The sequence below is a fragment of the Cyprinus carpio genome, chromosome A17 (assembly GCF_018340385.1).
Source record: "Cyprinus carpio isolate SPL01 chromosome A17, ASM1834038v1, whole genome shotgun sequence".
Lineage (NCBI taxonomy): Eukaryota > Metazoa > Chordata > Actinopteri > Cypriniformes > Cyprinidae > Cyprinus > Cyprinus carpio.
In genome coordinates this window covers 5,225,920-5,248,400 of record NC_056588.1, presented here as the reverse complement: position 1 = coordinate 5,248,400, position 22,481 = coordinate 5,225,920, and the positions used below count along the sequence as shown (strand labels likewise).

The window sequence follows — 22,481 nt, the reverse complement described above, 5'->3', positions numbered from 1 at the left end:
TAATAATATTAATTCTTAAAAAAAAAAAAAACTTTCAGGCCCTACATTTTTTAACAGTAGTGTATACTTCAAAATCTCATCCCATCCCACACTTTTACTCCCAAATGAATTGTTCTAATGGAGTGAGGTGCTTTAAAATATGTTTTACAAATCTATTTGAATAAATTATTTAATTAAAAAAATAAATTTGTTTGTGACATTTCTAGTTAGACAGAAATCAGAAATAATTAAAAGACAGTCCTTATTGGTTCCTCTAAGATGGGTTCAGAGCTCACCTCGGGTTTTTTAATGATCTGGATGCTGTACATGTGGTTCTTCATGGGGTAGATGATGATGAGCACGTCTCCAAACTCAGTAGGAATGATGCCTCTCCGGTAGTCCCGCGAGTGCTCAGACCACACGATATGCACTTCATCATTACCCAAGTGTCTTAACTGTATGGAGAGAGAGAATACATAAAAGATGTCATTTAGACATTGCTTTTGTTCAAACAGATCTAAAGTATACTTTTTAAAGATATGGTTAAGGCTGAATGGTGATACCTCACTTTCATTGTGGTGTTCACATCCATAAAACACTTGTATGCATTTTTTACTCTGCATCAATACAAGAAGCCTTGAGCTTGCATGCTGTTCATATTTTATGACCATCACGTTTTCTAAAACAAAAGCAAAAATGTAACTGGTTTGAATTAAATCTACACTACATGTAGCCATGGCCGAGCACTGTCCACTACAGTGTTATTAACCTTGCGCTGCGACAGTTGAGAGAACGGACGCTCAGCCCCATCTCTCCTCCTCTCATCTATCTTCCTCCGATCACTCCATCTTCCCAAGACCTGCTCAATCACTGCCAAGGCCATGGGCGCAGCGACCCATCAACTGTCCCGAGCGACTGCCGCAACCTTTATGCAACCAATGACAAAGTCTGTCCTTTGGACATCATTCATTTCTTTAACTGCAGAGTTTTGCTTTGCGGTTACGGCTCAAGTCATTTTAATCAGTGCAGATCATAGAAAGCTTGTTACTCTTAAGGTGAACAGATCAAAAATGAACACTCTCTGGACATCAAATGCATATAGTACAGATTAGTTTTTATATGATGCGACAAAAAAAAAAGCAGCAAAATCATTAACTTTAATATAACATAAGGTAATATAAAATAATAAATTAATAATAATGCATAAATAACATAATAAATATATAAATGTAAAAAATACATAAAATATAATAACTACTTAAAATTATAATAATTACATATATATTTATTAAATAATATATTTAATACAAAATTTAATAATATGTGTAATAATTTATTTTCATTGACTATAACAAACATATATGGCTGATTTTCTCAATTCACTTGGCAAGTATAGCAAAAGTAAATATATGTATTTGGACTGAGAAACATTTATGGCTACTAAATTCTCACAAATTACTTTAATTGTGTGACATAAGGACAATAAATATATAATATAAACATTATATTACAATAAAAAACATTTCTCAACTATTTAGAAAAGTTATTTAATATTATTATTATGAAATAATATATTTAATAACTATATTTTAGAATAATACAGTACTGTAAGTAACAATTACGACCGATACATTTGCAATTGGCGAGTGTGGAAAAATTTTATGAATCCTTTAAAGAGAATGTTAGACAATAAACAGTGCATAAAACAGCAGCCACGAGAAAAAAAAAAAAAGGCAGAAAAAAAAAGTGTGTGCGCGCTGTGGCACCAGCGGCTGCACTGACACGCTTTAGTGTCTAGTTAACATGGTTTAAAGTTGCTATCAGAAGATCGTGCTCTGGATAGCCTCTCCAGCAGCCCTTGCAAATCCAATTTGCCTCTGAGGAGTCATGATAGGCGATGCAGCACATGGACGGACCCAATCTAATTTGGGTGGAATATAGCCGTGCGTGGCGTGGAGGTCTCCTCAGCTCCCCTGCAGGGCAGGGACGGCAGTCCAAAAACCCTTCACTGCCCCAAACACCACACACGTCACTTCACTGCATGCCTCGTCCTCAAATAACAGCCATGAATTACATCCAGCCTTCAGCTGCACTGCCGCCGATCAGGGACTGCCATTTCATTCCAGGGTGTGTGTCCGTGTGACAAAATGATTGGAGTTTTATTGGACGATAAGGTGGTCTGGACTGAGAGATTTTCTTTCATCTCTCTGCCATCTTTGTTTAATCATGTAATATCATTCTGAGAAATGCCACATTCGAATGGCAGCCCATGCTACAGATCATGGCAACATTGTGGTAGAAACTCAAACGGCCTGTCCTCATTGTGATAAGAAGATATAGATCTGCTTTAGATTTTTTATTGCAAGATGTGCTCAGTCACCTCAATGACACAAAAACATAGAGGAAAGAAATGTCTGAATTATAGAAGAAACGTGATGAATGCATAAACCCAGGATTTTACTGTGTTAAAAAGATACAAGTTTCTACAGTTCTGCATTTTATTTTCCTCATAAGAACCCATTTATAAATGTAATATTTCAAATGACTTTAACCCTTTATCAGTAAAAAAAAAACAAACTGTATATATTCAGCAAGGATGCATTAAATTGTTCAAAAGCGACAGTAAATATATTTATACTGTTAAAAAAAATTCAAATAAATGCTGTTGTTTTGAACTTTCTATATTTCAACTGTTTTCAACATTGATGATAAGAAACGCACAAAATTACAATCAGCACATTAGAACTGATTTCTGAAGAATCATGCGATACTAAAGACTGGAGTATTCAGCTTTGCATCACAGAAATAAATTATATTTTAAAACAGAAAAGTTATTTGAAATAGTAATAATTCACTAAATTACTTTTTACTGTATTTCTGATCAGATTGGTGAGTATAATATCTTAAAAAACATGTTATTTATCATCCTCCATTTCTCTCAACAGGGACAAACATCGGTTTAAAAACAGTGGGCCATGAAACCAGACATCACAACTTGTCATCCTTCTGCTTAAAGCCAATACAGTCCAACATCTTCCCGACAATATCCCACAACCCCCCTTTCAGCATACCTGCCCAGCTCATAAAACCAGAGAAGACACAATAAGCTGTAGGCAAGACCATTTCAGACTAAACGTGGTTATCTAATTAGAGCCCCCCTTTACCACCGAATAAACGCCCCATGAAACGTCCCTCTTACGGTCCACTGTAGTCCTCCCTCCCTCCCTCCCCACTGACCCTCGCAGCAATATCACATTTCTATCTACGTTTATTAATAAGTCTTTGGGGCGCATTAGCACCTTATCGCCTCGTCTCTGCCCCAGGAGACGTATGAGTTAGGAAGTTAGGGGACAGCTCTAATGACAAGCGATTGGTCATTCGGCATAGAGCTGGCCGCTTCACAAACATCCCCATATCACAGCCTTCCAGCCAAGCTCATTAAGGATAATGCTGCACATTATTAGATTTGTGCTGCCCATGTGAACAGAAAAAAATACCCATGCAGACAGACATTTGCGGGTGTTTCTTCAAGTATGTATATATATATATAAACAAACTGTCCTTCAGTTGTCTGATTAACATCAAAATGAACTGATTTTGCCAATAATTATAATAAAAATTGTGCCACATTTTTCCCCCCAAAAGTTAACGTAATTACCATGAAAAAAAGTTTCAGTGGAAAAAAGCAGAATATATGAAGAAAAAAAAAAGAAAAAAACTTGATATAATATAACTTAAAATATTTTCCAATAAAAATCAAATTGTGTCAATTTATGCAAGAAAATATAAAAATATTTGTTGTGTATATTTGGCATACATAAAATGTAATCAATGAAATTAACCTTAGCAAGACAAAGGAGTCTCTTTTTTTTGCCATCCTCATTTCTACCACAGAATGCTATTAAACACCACATCATTTGAGATGTATATCCACGGTTGGATATTATTAGATGACAAAAAAATAAATAAAAAAATTAAACTATCTAAAATGTAAAGGGTGCATTTAAAGAGAGTTTAATTTATAAAAGCCCACAGGGCAAAAAAGTGCCCATAGTTGAAGAAACACAATTCCAGAAAGAGAAAAAATAGAGAGTGACGTTTCTCCATAAGGTCACACTGACTGCAAAAAAAGTGAAAAAAAAGAAAGGGTGACATCCCTCTTTTTAAATAAAAGAGAGACAAGATAAAAGCCAGTGGGAGAAGCAGAACGAGAGAATAAAGTACGGCTGTTAGGAGTCATTACTTTCTTCTTTTCTATGTTCTGACAGCAGAGAAGACCTTTTCTCTCTACAGGGAACCCAGAAACACAAAAGCACAGCTCTTGGCAGGTATAAGTGTCCCACCCCTCAGATTAGCCTGGGTTTGGTTTAATGATGAGGTGTGAACGCACAGGTCAGAAAGGTTCTGTGTCCCACTTCACCCACCGCACAGGAGGAGCAGAGCCGCACTGCTGGAGAAAACTCCAGACAGAAGAGCTAGGAAAGAAATGACACAGACTACAATCTAAAAGGCTTTCCACAGGTGAGCTGGCAGGGGGAGAGTTTAACTCTTTAGAGTATCAGCAGCTTTTGAGTAATGGAAAACAAGATTTCTCCTTGTTCTTTTGAGACTGGTGAACTATGCAGATATGTGTTCATGAGGCAAAACTCCAGTCCAGTTGGCTAAGCTACTAAATGGGTTATTTAGATGCTATATTGTACCCCTTAGATTTTAATTTGTGAACAATAATAGGTGAAACACTCTTCAGAAATATCTTCTTTGTGTGAGAATGCAGAGGTTATTTCCATAAAGTACAGCAAAAACAGCCTTTTTTAATTCTAAGGATCAGAAAAACCAGATGTGGTTGAAATCAGTTTTGCTATTGTTAATTAAAACTAAAAACATTATAAATTATTTTCGTTAATAAAAATCAAACTGAAAAAAATAAATAAAATTAGATTAAAAAAGTTTTTAACTACTAACTGAAAAAGGTGATGATTTACTAATAACGGAAATAAAAATACATTTTTAAAACTATATAGACATGTTAAAAAAAAAACTAATTCAAATGGCATAAGCACATAACAAAATTACTAAAACTTTAACATAAGAATGAAACCTGACAATTTAAAAAAAAAGCTAATTCAAAATACTTATAAATACGAAAATAGTGTCTATGAAATACTAAAGTAACACGGGTAGAAATTTGTCATATAACCTGGCTAAAATCATAAGTTGACTTCAAAATGCAGTGTTCTACAAGTTTACCTTTTTAGTGAGCGAGTCGTCTGAGTCCGGAGGCATGCGTGTGGAGACGTGGAACATGACTTCTACTGTAGAGGTGGCGAAGTAGGGCATGGTCAAACCTGTGCTCTTGTTCCTCTGCAGGCCGCCCATGAAACCACAATGACTCGTTAAGTTCACCTGAACATTGAGGAAAGAGTTTGTTAGGGCCCACGCATTAATATCATATAAATATTGTGAGTAATATTTAAATATATATATATATATATATATATATATATATATATATATATGACATTTATTAATGAATTGCCTCCCAGCAATTAATTATCAAGATTTTACCTCCCAGCCCAGGCCTGACACAAAGTCTTCATAGGCCTGACTCCCGGCTGTGTTGGACAGTATTGAGTGCTTGTCTTCCTGCCCCTCTGCCACGTAAAACACCGCAATCTTGTGGGTTTCACGACTGAAAAACATTAATAGAGAAGCAAGTAAATTATGGTTTCACAGACAGGTAAATGCTATATTTTTTTCCCTTTCCCTTTCCTAATAGCTTTAAAAGAAACAACACTGGATAAAAAGTGGCATAACATACCACTGCCTTGAATCCAGATTCTTCAGCTCTCTCAGTAGTTTCTCGTTCTTCTTCAGCAGGTGGAAACTGTTCCTGGAGAAAGGACATTTAAACATAAAATCTAATGAAGAGAAATATTCCACCAGATGACGCATCTATGATCAGCTTAATTAGCTTATACTCAGACGGGCAATCAAGGACAACATCCAAGTAATGAAAAAGATAGATTTCTAGATAGATAGATATATTGACAGACGGACAGAAGAATTGACAGACAATAGATAAAACAACAGAGGAACAGGTAGATAGATAGATAGATAGATGGATAGATGGATAGATGGATAGATGGATAGATGGATAGATGGATAGATGGATAGATAGATAGATAGATAGATAGATAGATAGATAGATTTTTGGACGCTCTAGCTATGGTTAACAGACCCTATTTGGAGAAGCGCTGTTCTAGACTGTGCATTAGATCTCTTTCATTAAGCGGCTGCCTGCCTAATTACCATCTTCCTTGTTTTTCTCACAGACTCCCGGAAAATCTGACCCCGCAACAGAAATGCAAATGAAAACAAACAATGGAAGATCCTGCGCTGAAAAACATCTTATGACACGATGAGGCGTGAAACAAAAATCTACACATGATGTCATGAAAACAAAAAAACAAAAACATAAATCTAAGATAATGCGACTTCTTTCCGTCTGCAGCTCTTATAGTTCAGAGTTCAGTTACTTTCTCCCTCTCCCCTTCTTTATCTTTCGCTCCCTCCAAGTGGCTTCGTGAGTCATGTGGAAAACCACACAATGCTCTCTAAAAGGACTTTTTGTTTTGTTCTCCTTTTCTTTGAGCAGGGGTCTCTTTATTAGCTTGTTGCAATGTAATGGTCTTCATTTTCTCCATTGAAAGTGAGCCATTTCAGGAGGCGAATGCGCGAACGGCATAAAAGGCCGACATTAGGAGCACGCTCACACACACAATGGCCTGGCGGATTGCAATGCCTTAGTCTCTGACCATGGATAAATGATACATGAATGCCTGGAGAGCAGCAGCAGGACAATTCCTCATTAAACAGCCCCTATGCATTTTCTCCCAGCTCTCCAACTCATAATAACCCTCCAGCCACATTCGAAAGGTAGCAGCCTTTTATTTTCACCCGGCGTATCAGGCAAGAATGAAAAGTACCGCCGCTGCTCGGCAGATAACAGACCCCTCAAGAATTAATCCCCCCATAAAAGCTGCGTGCGTGCACACACACACACAAACACCACACACCCAGAGCTGTTGAAGAAAAGCTCCCCCCCACCCATTATGCCTCTATGAGGGAATGGTGAAAAAACAATTTTCCTTCATTAATCTCATAACAGACCACATATATCATGAAAATTAATGCCATTACATTCATGGTAAAAAATAACCCCAATTTACCAATTATTTGTCATCTGGAAATATTTAACCATTCTCTGTAATACCACAAAATGGAATGGGATTGAACCCTTACAGTCAAAAGTAATGAGAGGAATCATTAGGCATTTTGGAGGGGGATGGAAACTGAGGTTTGGGCAGCAAGTGAGCAGCACTGTGGCGCCTATTGGTGGATAAGCTAATCAGAAAGCTGTTGACTGTTCAAAGTAGATTAATGTGGCTCTGCACAATCAGGGAGAGGTGCGAGCAAACAGGATGTTTACATGCATTATCGGCCTTCAACAAAAGCATCACCCAGATTGTGCTAACAAACTCTAGCAAAACAATGCAGTGATTCTTTTGGGAAAAAATGGCAGGATGATTTGATGAAGTGTTGCTGAACACTTAATTCCCAGACCAAAGGATTAAACTATCTGATATGGCAGTTAAACAAAGCTAAGATAAAGACAGAATCGGCAGAATCGTGGTCAGTGGAACTGACTGCCCAAAAAACTCAATGTTAACTAAAATGGTGGACAAGATGAAGTGGATGACTTTGGGTATGATACATGAATACCTGCGATGACCGATTCTTGAGACAAGCTTAAATTTTTTTTGTTTTTTTTTTAAATAGACTTGTAGTGCTGAACTCCCGTCAAGTCAGTTATCAAGTCACTTATAATGATTATTACAGTAATCTGCAGACAGCACAAAAAGCCTAAGAAAGTATTAGAGATTTTTAATTAGAATAATTTTTCAAGAATTGCAATTGTATTTTTACAAACATCTCGGGAAATTTTCTTTTGATTTTTGTAAATCCTGGAAAAAATAGCATCTCTAGCATGGGGAAACCACATCGGACATTACGACGCCTGGAATTAAGACATTTGCTTTTTATTTTGAAGGATTGCTCCTATAGATGTTCGACATTGCAAATTTTTAGGAATCATCCCAAACCTGTAACCAGTAGGATACACCAGGGTTTCCCAACCCATTCCTGGAGGCACCCCAATTCTACACATTTTCAATCTCTTCCTAATCAGACACACCTGAATCAACTCAGCTCATTAGTAGAGACTCCAAGACCTGAAATTGATAGCTCATGTAAGGGAGACATGTTGGGCTGCTACACCACCCCAAAAAAGTTTGTTATAAATAGGATTTGTACTTGTGGATATTCTGTAACAAGGGTTTTTAAACCTGTCCTGGAGGCCCCCAAACACTGCATATTTTGTATGCCTGCTTCATCTGTCACAACTGATTCAAGTCATCAGCTCATTAGTAGAGAGACTGTAAGACCTGAATTGGATGTGTTCGATAAGGTAGACCAACAAAATGTAGTGCTGGGGGGCCTCCAAGAGAGGTTTTAAAAAGAAAAAAACCCTGCCCTATAGGATTACCAAGACGTTTGAAACTGAAAGTGTGTTCAAGTGGTGATTAGTCCTACCTCTTTTCCCAGGAGTTCATGCCCAGTATGTTGAGGAGCAGTTTGCAATAGTAGAAGGCTGACTGGGGTCTCTGTGGGCTTGGTTCTTGCTGCACTATGGCCCTCATGTTCAAGTCATTCCCACGATAGAGTGCAAAGTCCTGCTCTTCGGCGCACTGCTTCAGGATGCCATTGATGACATCATTCTCTTGCTTCTCAGACACGCAGGTGGGCGGCGGGGCTGGAATGTTGAGCGGTGCACCAGTACGTTGTAGGCACTCTGGGCTGGAGTATCCCAGGTACTGCAGCATCTCATCCAGGGCGTCCTCCCCATTCTGCAAGGAGTCCCAGCTTGGGATCACCTCTCTGCACTGCCGTTTGGCCTGTGGGGCCATCAGCTCCAGCCCTGCCTCTTCCTCTTCATCCACTTCCTCAAGTTCTTTCTCCTCCCCGTCTTCTTTCACCTCTTCCTCATCCAGGTCCTCTTCTTCATTCTCCTGAAAAGCTCCATCCTCTGGTTCTTCTTGACTGCCTCTTTCTAGACTGTCCTCATCTCGGCCACGTTCTCTACCACCCCCTGCTTGATTAGAGTAGAGGTGCAAAGTTTGACTAGGAGTGATGCATTGAGGTGGACCATACAGTATAGCTGAGTCCCAGGAGTGTTTTCCGGAAATGTCCCTCACGATCACCCGAACGCAGGCACTGGTGGTGGTGAGGCCAGCTGACATCCCGCCACCGGGCAGGCCGTCCTCTGCCCGGATCTGTAGATAGGACAGCAGGGTGGTGCCATTGAGCACGAAGAACTGCAAGTTGGGTGCGTCGAAAAGCTCAGGGGTCAGGTCTGCGCTCTCGCTGTATGGGTTATCCTGGTTCTCGCATACCTGGCTGGCAGAGTGGCCGGACCACCACTCATCGGATAGTGACCCAGGTGATTGACCAGGTGGGATATGACTGTCCGTGCTGCAATTGAAATCAGGCCTTGCTGAATACGGGTCCTCACTACAAACAGAAAAAATTCAAAGATGTATTTATAAGAAGTTGTATGTGCAGAAACAAAAACAGAGATTTTCAAAGACAACTAGAGTGCCTATCATTCATAAAGTTACTTACTTACTTAACCCTTACTACTTGGGTGTTCATTTCTGAAGATTTTTTGGCTAACCTGACCAAGTTTTTAGCAACTTATAACAGTGAAGTACTCTCAAGCTCAGTTTCAATCTATCTGGGATGTTCTAAACTACACAATTTCACAATCAACTTGACTGAACATCTCACTGACCAATCAGTATTATGGAAGCCTTCTATATTCAATCTAGTTTTTGTCACCTGGCATAATCAGCCGTTTCTAACATAAATTGGCATTTTTACATGCAGATTTAACTGATGGAGCAAAAACAATATAAAACAGAATGTACATTTTTATGACTATTTAAAACATGTTGTCATAAAAATGCCAAAAAAAAAAAAAATTCTGAATGTGGATGACCACAGTGGTGGAATTTTAATGTGAACAAATTTAAACGCTACATTTTAGAGAGGGTTTTACTGTGGAAACTAACAAGATACTGTTACCACACTAACTAAACCACCATTAAACATATTAAAACAAAAATAAAATAATCTACCTAATGAAAAAATAATAATAAATGAAAAAACATCAAATCTACATTTGAATTTAAGTAGTTGACCTCACAAATTGACTAATCGTTTGATCCATCCCCAAATCTATGCTGCAGGATTTAATCAAAAATCAGAAAGTGAGAGAAATGGAGAGACTGCGGTGATGAAGAGGTGTTAGAAACAACTAAAGGAATAGAGTTTAGGCATTCGTTTCGTCGGGGATGTAGTGATTTTCAGATCTATCAGTGTTAAACTCCTGCAGAGCTGAGATGAGTGAAGGTGCAGACGGCTTGTGTGAATACAGGGACATTAGGGTGTGATGAAGAATGCAGGATGCCTGGGGAGAGGTGCAGATGCCTCAATGCTGGTAAGAAGCTCCCGACGGAGACACTCCTTCTTCACACACTGCCAGAACTCACAAAGAAACCATGCGGAGAGCAGCCCAATAACAGTGCACTCGACGTGCCAGAGGCCCACTCCCCCCCAATCAACACACCACACCAATCACATTCAGCGCCACTCTCTACTGCCTTAATGAGCCAAAACATTCTTAGACCGGAGCTCTCGGAGGGAGGGATTTTATCCTGATGAAGCAGTATTCTGTACGGACCACCTCAGCTGCCGAGTGCCCTCCGATCTAGCAAGAATTCAGCGCTAGGAGTAATTTCAAGAGTAATGGAGGTAGGAAAGTGGTGGACACATGTCTCACTCAGGGTTGTAATGATTAGTTATTTTCGCCTGATGGAGAGAGACACAGCAACGGCAGCACAGGAAACCAGCCCCCTGCTGTCAATCTCAAACCCGCCCTCTCCCTGATACACACTGAAACTAGCATAAGGGAGCAAATAGATTCGGTGATGACATTTAGCTAGTTCATTCCTGCTTCTTCTGATTTGTTCTGCTTGTTTTAACTACAGAAGGCGATAAAGATAGGAGAAAAGTGGTGGGTGGTGTTAATACTGTGCAACAAGCTCTATTTTTTCTGTGTGTTTGTCTTATCCTTCTGCAACAGTCAGAAATGATCAATTCAGTTTTATGTTAATGCAAGTAAAATGCTGTCATGTAATAAAGTTACAAGGCAAATTACTTGATGATCAAAACTTGTCATGTTGCAACTGGTTAGGACAAGGCGTAGGAAACAGAAACTGGAGAAAGACAAAAGTGAGTGCTGGACCTGACTAAAATATCAAATGCATAAACACGAGATTTAAAGGAGGTCAAAACAAGTACGAGAGAGAGGCAGAAGACATGCGCTCACCTTCAGTGACGGGCTGCAGTTTAGAGGAGCGTTCAGAGTCGGGTGAATGGAGCGGCTCTGGCTCCTTCAGGTTCTCCAGTAGTAGGAAGGGGTCGTAGTCTGGGCTGCTCAAGTCTGACAGGTGAATGGGGAAGTAATTGGGGTTACTGAAGCTCTGAGCCCCATATACACAGCCATGGAGGACCTGACAGATGGACAAATGAGTTAGAAATACAAAGAAATACACAGTGGGGTGCACTTATTTATGTCTTTAGTTGTTTCACAGGGTATGTAATTCACAGACAAAAATTAAAATGATGTATATCGAGATCTAAAAATGATGTTTAATAGCAGATGTGAGTGTTGGCCCCTTACTTTGTAGATGCAGCTGAGGACAGACTTGTCAGTTTTCTCATTGTCTGAGGCTCTTTGGACCGGCTGCAGGAGAGTTTTGGGAGGTAGAGCCATCACCCAGTCCAACAAGCACAGCAGCAGAGACACAACCAGCTGGAAAGATATAAAGTAAAATAAATTAAATTACTATCAAAATTATTCAAAATAAATGCTTTCTATTTTGATATGTTAAGAAATGTAGTTTATTACTGGCAACAACAAAAAATTATTTTCAGCAGCCATTACACCAGTGTTAAGTGTCACATGATCCTTCTAAATCATTCTAGGAATAATTTTAATATGCTGATTTACTGCTCAAAAATTTTTTCTTATTATCAGTGTGGAAAACAGTGCTGCTTAATATTTTTGTTGAAACATTGGTACATTTTTTAACGTAACATTTTTATTTATTTCTAGTTCATTTAAAATAGATTTTTTGGCAACAAAGTTTTTATTGCAACTTTTGATAGATATTTGATAGATAGATATATATATAGTCAGGTGTATACCTTTATGATAAGTCAGTCAATCTGGTGACCAATTTAAAGAAACAGTACACCCAAAAATGAAAACTCAGCATCACCCTCATATCACCCAAAACCGGTATGTCAATTTCAGCCTCTTTTTCGCACAAACCCATCAAATTGCTTCAGAAGACTTTTAATGTAGCAAACACATTGTTTAGTTGCTTTATAAAGCATTTCTTTTTTAAGTAAGAACAGGAAAATCACTTGATGTGTTGCATCTAGATAGGACAAACTGTTCTGTTTTTAGGTGTACTTTCTCTTTAATAAAAGCCATTATGAGCTGCTGGTTGAAAAAAAGCATTTATTTCACATGTACACGAGTGGGTTCTTTCATTGTGTTGGGGTACATACCCTCTTATCCAGCTCATGAGGGGAAGACTCTGTAGCTGGAAGAAGGTAAGTGATGGTTGCAATAAGGACCTACAAAGCAGGAAATTAACATTAGTATCTATTTAACAAATCCAATCCCACTTAAAATTCAGCTTACTTGCAGTGTGTCTGACTTTACCTCCACTATTTTCTTTGGAGTGTCTGGTGGGAATTTCTGCAGTTCATCCACATAATTTATGAGCAGGTGCAAAATGTCCGAGGCCACCAGGGCAACAGTTTTATTTGAGAACTGGAAGGAAGGTGTTAGTGGTTAAAATAGAGGCAATCAGCAACTTTAAAGGGATAGTTCACCCAAAAATGAAAATTATGTCATTAATGACTCACCCTCATGTCGTTCCAAACCCGTAAGACCTCCGTTCATCTTCGGAACACAGTATAAGATATTTTAGGTTTAGTCCGAGAGCTTTCAGTCCCTCCATTGAGAATGTATGTACGGTATACTGTCCACGTCCAGAAAGGTAATAAAAACATCTTCAAAGTAGTCCATGTGACATCAGAGGGTCCTTTAGAATTTTCTGAAGCATCGAAAATACACGTTGGTCCAAAAAATAGCAAAAAACTAACGACTTTATTCAGCATTGACTTCTCTCCCGGGACTGTTATGAGCGTTCACAGCACTGCAGTTTAGTGATATCCGGTTCGCGAATGAATCACTCGATGTAACCGGATCTTCTTGAACCAGTTCACCAAATCGAACTGAATCATTTGAAACGGTTCGCCTCTACAATAAGCATTTAATCCACAAATGACTTAAGCTGTTAACTTTTTTTAACATGGCTGACACTCCCTCTGTGTTCAAATAAACCAATATCCCGGAGTAATTCATTTACTCAAACAGTACACGGACTGAACTGCTGTGAAGAGAGAACTGAAGATGAACACGAGCCGAGCCAGATAACGAACGAAACATTGACTCGTTCTCGAGTCAAGAACCGTTTCTATCGGACGCGTCCGGCTCGAGAACCGAGGAGCTGATGATACTGCGCATGTGTGATTCAGCGTGAAGCTCACTGACACACAGCGCGTCTGAACCGAACTGGTTCTTTTGATGATTGATTCTGAACTGATTCTGTGCTAATGTTATGAGCGCGTGTAAACCGAAGGCTTGAATCAAGGGCAATCATCGCCAATGAAGTCATTACGTCGAGCTCAAAAGAACTGGTGAATCGTTTTCTTCAACCGGTTTATTGAATCGAACTGTCCGAAAGGACCGGTTCGCGGAAAAGAACCGAACTTCCCATCACTACCGGTGATCCGAAAACCGATGCAACCGGTTCTTGACTCGAGAACGAGTCAATGTTTCGTTCGTTATCTGGCTCGGTTTAGTCAGTGTACTGTTTGAGTAAATTAATTACTCCGGGATACTGGTTTATTTGAACTCAGAGGGAGTGTCAGCCATGTTAAAAAAGTTAACATCTTAAGTCATTTGTGGATTAATGCTTATTGTAGACGCGAACCGTTTCAAATGATTCAGTTCGATTTGGTGAACTGGTTCAAGAAGATCCGGTTACATCGAGTGATTCGTTCGCGAACCGGATATCACTAAACTGCAGTGCTGTGAACGCTCATAACAGACACGGGAGAGAAGACAACGCTGAATAAAGTCGTAGTTTTTGCTATTTTTGGACCAACGTGTATTTTCGATGCTTCAGAAAATTCTAACGGACCCTCTGATGTCACATGGACTACTTTGAAGATGTTTTTATTACCTTTCTGGACGTGGACAGTATGCCGTACATACATTCTCAATGGAGGGACTGAAAGCTCTCGGACTAAATCTAAAATATCTTAAACTGTGTTCCGAAGATGAACGGAGGTCTCACGGGTTTGGAACGACATGAGGGTGAGTCATTAATGACATAATTTTCATTTTTGGGTGAACTATCCCTTTAATGTGTTCAGACATGTGTGGAGCAAAAACTGCAAAATTGTGTCGTGGGCCTCATCTGAGCTGATTAAGACGGGATGAGTCTTTGCCTAATTCTGCTTCATGGAACGCACCCAAAGGAGAGAGACCCTCATGTCTAACCCTCCACTGAAACCAGATTCTCTGAAAAACCAATAGAATTGACCCGATCACAAACAGACTTTTCTGATTGGACCAGAGTTCGAGTATGTGTGTGTGTCTGTTGGCCCTAGCCTTCATTTCAGACAGAAATGTAATAATTCCTCGAAGTCTCTGAAGCGTGCATTCTTCAGTGGATTAGCCTTCTGTCTGTGAGAAGCAGAGAAGCCAAACATGTTGACGGTCCAGATTTAGGAAGGCTGGTAGGGGTGGGTGCAGGGAGTATGGAATAATCTTCTTCTGGATAAACTGAACACACTTGTGCCAGTGCAGTGAGCCCAGGCATCAGGAACGGCTTCAGAAGACTCAGGCCAAGGGCAATGCCATCATTCTCTGCTGTGCTCACTTACATTGGCAGTGAAGGTTCTTTTACAACACAGATGCTTCTATTCTGTTTATAATCAATCTTTAACAGCAGAATATATGTACATTTTGTTGTATAACCAAGCATGCGTTACCTTGAGGGTGACACAGATGACATTGAGCGCTTCTTTGATCTGCGGATGCTGAGTGCCATGAACCAGCTCTTCACAGAGCCAAATACCCAGACTACAGAGTGCCACACACCTGAAAAAATAATTAAATAATAAACCAAGATATACCTTTAATTTAAAATAAATCAATAACTTCCATCACATTTAAATTAAACATCAAACATTTTACAAATGCACAATCTCGTGCTTTAGATATGTGACGCAAAGGGACAGTTGACACCATTGCTCAATAAAGCTGGAATTGTTACATTTTAACTTGTAAATAAAGATAAAAAAATAATGAAATAAATCAGTGGTAATATTATAATAATTGGCTAATAAAGCATTATGACATTTAATCTCGAATTATTCATCATATAGCCTAAATGTTCCAGCTATCTGACTACTGTTACAGTGAAATATTATGGCAGTGCTTGAAGTGTGCTTACTTTTTATTGTACAATGCCAGCCAGTATTAACTTTGAATGTTTAGATTACATGTACCTTATGCCATAAAAAATAAAACGATAGAAAAGGTAGCTTATTGTTAGGAAAATTTTGAGTGTTATAGGCTAGGTCTAGTTCTAACACATATTTTGGTTCTATTGTCACATTAATGTCACATATGAAGGGTTTGAAACTTAGATTTAATAATTCGCTGATGCATTTCAGCATTTCATACATACTTATTCATTATCTGTCCATTTTTTAAATGCATTGCAGCTTTTCATATAGAGTCATATTCCTTGTGTGATTTGATGTAAAATGTGAAATACAAAATGTGATTTGAAACCAATGTCAATGAGTTGTCATTTATGAAAATTAATTAGACAGCACAAACCAAACTTAAGAATTTTGTCATTTAATTAGATATGTATTACGTATTCATTTACGTGTTAGCCTTTTATGAAAATTCTTTTGCAGATGTGCAAATGCAGATGTGTGCAGATTTGACGCATTTCTCGAAATGACAGACAACAACGGCTGTTTCCAAACAAACAGTTGGTGGTTGCCATTGACTTCCAAAGTGGGAAAAAAAATACAATGGAAGTCAATGGCAACCACCAACTGTTTGATTACCAGCAATCTTCAAAATATCTTCTTTTATGTTCAACATAAGAAAGCCGCTCATACAGGTTTATGTAAATGATGACAGAATTTTTATGAAAATGAAAATTCCTTTAAATGAAGCTAGTTGCATTAAAAAAAAAAAGCTCATTCTGGTTGAGTCCCATCTTTACACACCTAGCTAAGATGATGCTTTTTTCCTACACTTTTTTATTTAGTGGAGGGGTAGAAGGGGAAATGATGTGGAGAGTGTGGGGAATGGGATCAGGAAATGCTGCGAGCCAAATTCAAACGTGTGTCGTTTCCCTAAGCACCACAGCACAACATGTCAGAGTAAATGTGTTAACTTCTAAGTCACAGCTTTGACTAGGACAAGGTGTTTGTGTTCAGGGCTTGTACCTTGCTGGTGCAGAAGGCTCATCTCTGGCAGAGGTCAGGATATGCTTGATTATATGCTCCTGAAACAGAAAAACAAAACAATCACTGTTAATGGGGTCATATCAAACTTTATTTCTGTATTGTTTCTTTAAAGTTTTTGGTGAATTTCACACTTTTTAAAAAGCCTTAAACCTTTTTTTAATATGCATATAATTAGGAAAATTAGATACTTGTAAAACATCTAATTTAATACAAAGAAGTAAAATCGATATACATCACCGGTCAAAAGTTTGGAGTGTGCAAGATTTTTGAAAGTCTTTTAGGCTCACCAAGGCTGAATTTGAACAATTTAATTAATGGTTTTCTGTGAAAGCGTGTTTATAACTTCAATTCAGATTTTTTTTTCTCAAAAAAAACAAACAAACAAACAAGTGAGATAAATTACTTTTTTTTTTTTTTTTATCCTGTGGTGGAAAAAATCTTTATATAAATGATAAAAATTTAAAAAATGACAAAGCTGAATTTTCAGCAGACGTTACTCCAGTTTTCACATGATCATGAACAATTCTTTTTATCAATGATGAAAACTCGCTGCTCAAGATTTTTATGGAAAGGTGACACTTTTTACAGAATTCTTTGATGAATAGAAAATTCAAAAGAACATAATTTATTTGAAACAGAAATCTTTTGCAATCTTCTGTTATAAATGTCTTTACTGGCACTTGTGATCAATTTAATATGCCCTTGCGTCAGAACAAATAGACAATTCTGAATGGCAGTCAATGAAAATACAGGGTGCATAAAATCCTGTTCAAGGAACCGGCGACTTCCTGATACTAATCAATTTCATTCCATCTAGAGAGTGTCAGATAATATGTACCCATTTCTTAGCCACACAGACTTTCACAAATCACATTCGCTCACAGAAACACATACAATACCGTACACACTCCCACCAGAGACACAGATGCACAGAGTGAGATAATGCAGACAGACAAACAGATAATGATCAGAACCGCTCACAACAGACACAAAATCTGACATAAAACCAGCAATCTGGCAACTCGGAAAATGACATATCCAACCATCTGGAAAAGAAGCAACTGCCCGCGCGCACACACACACACACACACAGAAAAAGAATCACGTTAACCACGGTCTTGTCATTCATGGCCTGCTCCTGGTTATCAGATGCCATCATGTGAATTTCTGCATGCGAGTGACGGACGCCTCCCTGCATGGCATTAGCTCCTTACCATCGCTCCGAACAACACGGCAACACAATAACAACAGCCCTATGGAGCTTGGGTCAATGCAGCTTGCATTGCTGATTGCTCATTAGCACATTAGAGTCGGCAGGAACAATTACAGCAGATTTCCCTGCACTCTAAACAACCGTTGGAGTGGCATACATTCAGCCACTTGGATCTGCATGAGGGCAGGCGGTGGATCAGAGGTTAAACACAGACTACAGATATAAGCACATGAGGAAGTCCTGATTGAAGGCTGGTGGTTGAAGGCAGCCCCATGATATCAGAGATTATTTTTAGGAAAGATGCACAAAATCGCATATTTTCCAATTATTAGTTGATGGTTTGTCAGAACAACTAGTCAGTTCAAAAGCTTTTCTCAGACTAAAGTGCAACAGTGTTGGTTAGCATGGTATGGATTATAAATATTTATAGTAAATAATGAAAAACATTCTAATAATAAAAATTATATTATTATTATAATAAATGCACTATTATATTAATTGGTCAAAATAATAATAATAATAATATATATACATATACATATACACATATATATACACATATATATATATATATACATAAGCACACACAAATATACACAGCTCCTGGGCATGGTGGTAACAGCCAGCAGATTGACTTTTAGGCTGACCTTTCAGTCTAACCACCAAGCCTTACCACTACACACGAGAGGCATACACAAACACACACACACTACCCTACCGCTCAAAAGTTTGGGATCAGTAAGACTTTTGTTTTTTAAAGAAGCCTCTTATGTTCATCAAAGCTGCATTTATTTGATCAAAAATACAAAAAAAAAATAAAAATAAAAATAAAAAAAAAAAAATATAAAATATAATCTTGCAAAATGTTATTACAATATAAAATAATGGTTTCTATTTTAATATCCTTTAAAATATAATTAATTTCTAAGATGCAAAGCTGATTTTCCATCAGCCATTACTCCAGTATAAAGTGCTACGTGATCATTAAGAAATCATTCTAATATACTGCTTTATTATTAGAATTATCAATGTTGGCAACAGTTGTGCTGCCAAATATTTTTTTTGGAAACGGCAATACTTTTTTCAGTATTCTTTGATGAATAAAAAGTTAAAAAGAACAGCATTTATTCAAAATATAAATCTTTTCTTACAATACAAATCTTTGTTATCACTTCTTATCAATTTAACACATGCTTGTTGAATAAAAGTTTTAATTTCTTCAAAAAAATAAAGAATACAAATTTACTAACACCAAACTTTTGAACTGTAGTGTATATTGTTAGAAAATATTTATATTTTAAATAAATGCTCTTCTTTTTATCTTTTAATTCATCAAAGAATCCTGAAAAAAGGTATCACAGGTTACAAATAAATATTAAGCAGCACAACAGTTTCCAGCACTGATTAATAAATCAGAATATTAGAATGATTTCTGAAGAATCATGTGACACAGAAGACTGAAGTAATGATGCTGAAAATTCAGCTTTGCATCACAGGAATAAATTAGATTTTAATTGTATATTAAAAAAAAAAAAAAAAAAAAAAAAAACATTATTTTACATCATAATAAATATTTCACAATATTAAACTTTTTCCTGTATTTTTGATCAAATAAATGCAGCCTTGATGAGCATAAGAAACTCCTGTAAAAAACATTAAAAATCGTTCTGATCCCAAACTTTTTACCGGCAGTGTATATATTAAATAAATTAAAAAAAAAAAAAAAAATATTAGAATTATTAATAAAGTTCATATATAAATAAAACACTTTAAATATTATAAAAAAGTTTAAAGAAAGGAAAAATGGTAGATAAATAGCCTCACTAATGCATCCATGCGTCCTGACCCATCAATATTTTTTTCCTAGGGGCAGGATGTGATACCTTGACATCTGTGAATTTCGTCATGAGGATGTCAGCTGTTGTAGGGTGCAGGGCGGGAAGTTCACTGTACAAGTTTGGGAGGCACACAAGTGAGCCCAACAAGATCTGAGCCTCCACCCGTGGAGCCTAGAAGAAAGACCAAGAAAAGAGAAAGACAGACGCAATTAACAACAGCTACTAAGTTAGAGTCACATTGGACATAACATTTGCAAGCACATGTGCATAGATGTTAACGCATGTAGAGCCAGTGATATCTGGAAGCAGTTCGGTGGTTTCTCACATTGAGGGACGAACAGGCGGTTACACGGCTCGCTGCCACTATGAAGTCCAGGATGAGCATAGTGGCTCCCGGAAGTCCAATAGAGAAGAATCGTGGTGAGCAGTGCTTAATGATTGTGTTCACAATGTCCTGTAAGGCAAGGAAAAAGAAGGTCAACACAAAAGTTTCGTACAAAGTTGGCAATCCACATGGAGACCAGGTACACACAAACACACCTGGTCTTGATGAAGCAGGCCGCAGTGCATGATGTTGTAGAAGTGCATAAGGAAGTCAGAGTTGGGTGAAACATCCTGTCTTCTCTTCATTATCTTACAAATGAGCTTATAGGCATGAAGTTTGCCCTGCTTATAGCGTTCACCCAACATAGTGGCCTGCACACAGACAGCACAAAACCTTTATGAACGATCGATCAATCGATCGATCGATAGATAGATAGATAGATAGATAGATAGATAGATAGATAGATAGATAGAACTAATAAGCATAATAGCCAGCTATGTCTTTGCCATTCAGATAAACAGTAAAGGTAGAATATTGCTAAACTAACTTTGAAAAGCCAGGGAGTCAGAATCCGCAAAGGTGGAATCAGATCTGGTGGGGGTGGAGACGACTGGTTGTCAAGGGAAATCCCGAGATTGTCTCTGATCTACAGAGATGGAAAAAAACACAGAGACATAAGGACATTCAACTGGAATTTGATTAGTTACGGCACTGTAAATCATCCTTTCAGGGCACTCTGAAGGACTCTGAGTGTCTGTGTTCACCTTGGCCAGGTTCTGCCAGAGCTCACAGAGGTAGTCAAAGACCTGTGCATGGATCTCAGGGTCCTTGATGGAGTTGACATCTCCCAGAATGCCAAGCATTCTCCTCCACATCACTGTGGCAACATCAGCGTGCCAGCCGGTCAGAGTGCCGCCAGCCATCACACTACAGTCCTCTGTCGGAAATTCGCTGGTTTCTGAAATGTGCAGTAATGCAGGTTTATTACAGAGATGTCAAAGATTCAACAGATAGTGTCTATCTATCTATGAATTACCAAGGTCATCAGGGGTCTGCAGTACAGAGTGATGCATTTTCTCATCCAGCTGCAAGTCTTTATGTTGGACGTGTTCGGCAGTCAGCGTGGCAGGGGACGGCGTCTGCGATCGTGAACCTCCCAGAGAGTGCATTGGAGATGCGCTCTCAGAACCTGAGGAAATATCAAGCACATTAACTCTTAGATCTCTAAACACGACGTAATGTGCCACTGACAGTAACACAGCATATGGGAACAGTGTGACTGATACCAGAGAATTGTTTAGCACGGAATCAAGCATCAGATGTTTTTACACAAAGAAACTTTCAGCACACTTTACATGTAGAATGTTCATTAGTTAGGCTAGTTTGGATAGACACTCAAGTGTTCTTGAAAATAAAGTTTCGAGGTATGCTGTTCATGTGGACTGAAGTACGGTATGCAAATTTCTTTCCGTCCCCTCAAAAATGAAAGACCTCTTAAAATGAAGACTTTTGTTATCCATTTAAGATAGTTGCTTCCAGTTCATACCACCTAACTAAGTTACCAGTCCACTACACCCTGCTGTACGTGAGTGTGAGAGAGTGTACCAGTGATGGTGACGGTGTCAGCAGACAGGCCATGCTGACTAAGGCTGCTGGTCTCTGAGTCGATGTGGAGTGTTGTGAGACTGGAAAGCTCCTGCTCCTCTGCAGTCTGACCTGCTCCTCCCAAACTATCCTGATCCACAGACGCCAGAGCACACGTTTCAGGGGGGAAGCTGAAATCTGCAGACAAACACACACACACTCATTATCAACCTCTTACTTGTCTCTTTCTTGTACTGGCTTGTCTCTTTCAATTCAACCTAAACTACTTACTTTCAAACTTGTTGTCATACTGAAAAGCATTGAAGGACTCTGACTGGCTGTCGGAGCTTATGAGGTCACTTCCACTGGCGCTGGCTGGGGAGGTCCACTCAGAGGGCACACCGGGGTCGTCTGCAGGACGCGTGGTGTTCTGACGGTTCAGGAGCTCCGGTAGATCTTTAGGGATTTCCAGACTTCCCGGGCTACTGCCACGCCTCGTCATGCCCTAAAAAGAATACAGGAAAACCATAATGTACATAAAAAAATAATACACTATAACATAAAAACACCAGAATCAAAAACTGGATTATACAGGTTTAAGCATTACGCAGGAATTAGCTGATACTGTATGTGTACTTTTAAAAAACTAATTAGTGTATTTGCTTATTTGTTTGCAAATTTTATCAGGTATATCAATTTCATGCAATCATTTAGTGTG

General features: G+C 38.5%; 1 protein-coding gene across 1 annotated transcript in view; it reads right to left on the bottom strand.

Annotated features, from left to right (window-relative positions):
• LOC109092082 (ral GTPase-activating protein subunit alpha-1-like) overlaps nt 1-22,481 on the bottom strand; it is a 66,557-nt gene that overhangs the window by 18,458 nt on the left and 25,618 nt on the right. Inside the window, 20 exon segments of the mRNA XM_042773666.1 lie at nt 276-434; nt 5,227-5,382; nt 5,545-5,668; nt 5,798-5,869; nt 8,632-9,499; nt 9,502-9,609; nt 11,489-11,672; nt 11,843-11,974; nt 12,739-12,807; nt 12,896-13,006; nt 15,301-15,409; nt 16,783-16,841; nt 19,900-20,025; nt 20,180-20,308; nt 20,395-20,550; nt 20,727-20,825; nt 20,944-21,137; nt 21,216-21,368; nt 21,785-21,961; nt 22,055-22,268. Coding sequence (XP_042629600.1) covers nt 276-434; nt 5,227-5,382; nt 5,545-5,668; nt 5,798-5,869; nt 8,632-9,499; nt 9,502-9,609; nt 11,489-11,672; nt 11,843-11,974; nt 12,739-12,807; nt 12,896-13,006; nt 15,301-15,409; nt 16,783-16,841; nt 19,900-20,025; nt 20,180-20,308; nt 20,395-20,550; nt 20,727-20,825; nt 20,944-21,137; nt 21,216-21,368; nt 21,785-21,961; nt 22,055-22,268 — 3,399 coding nt within the window.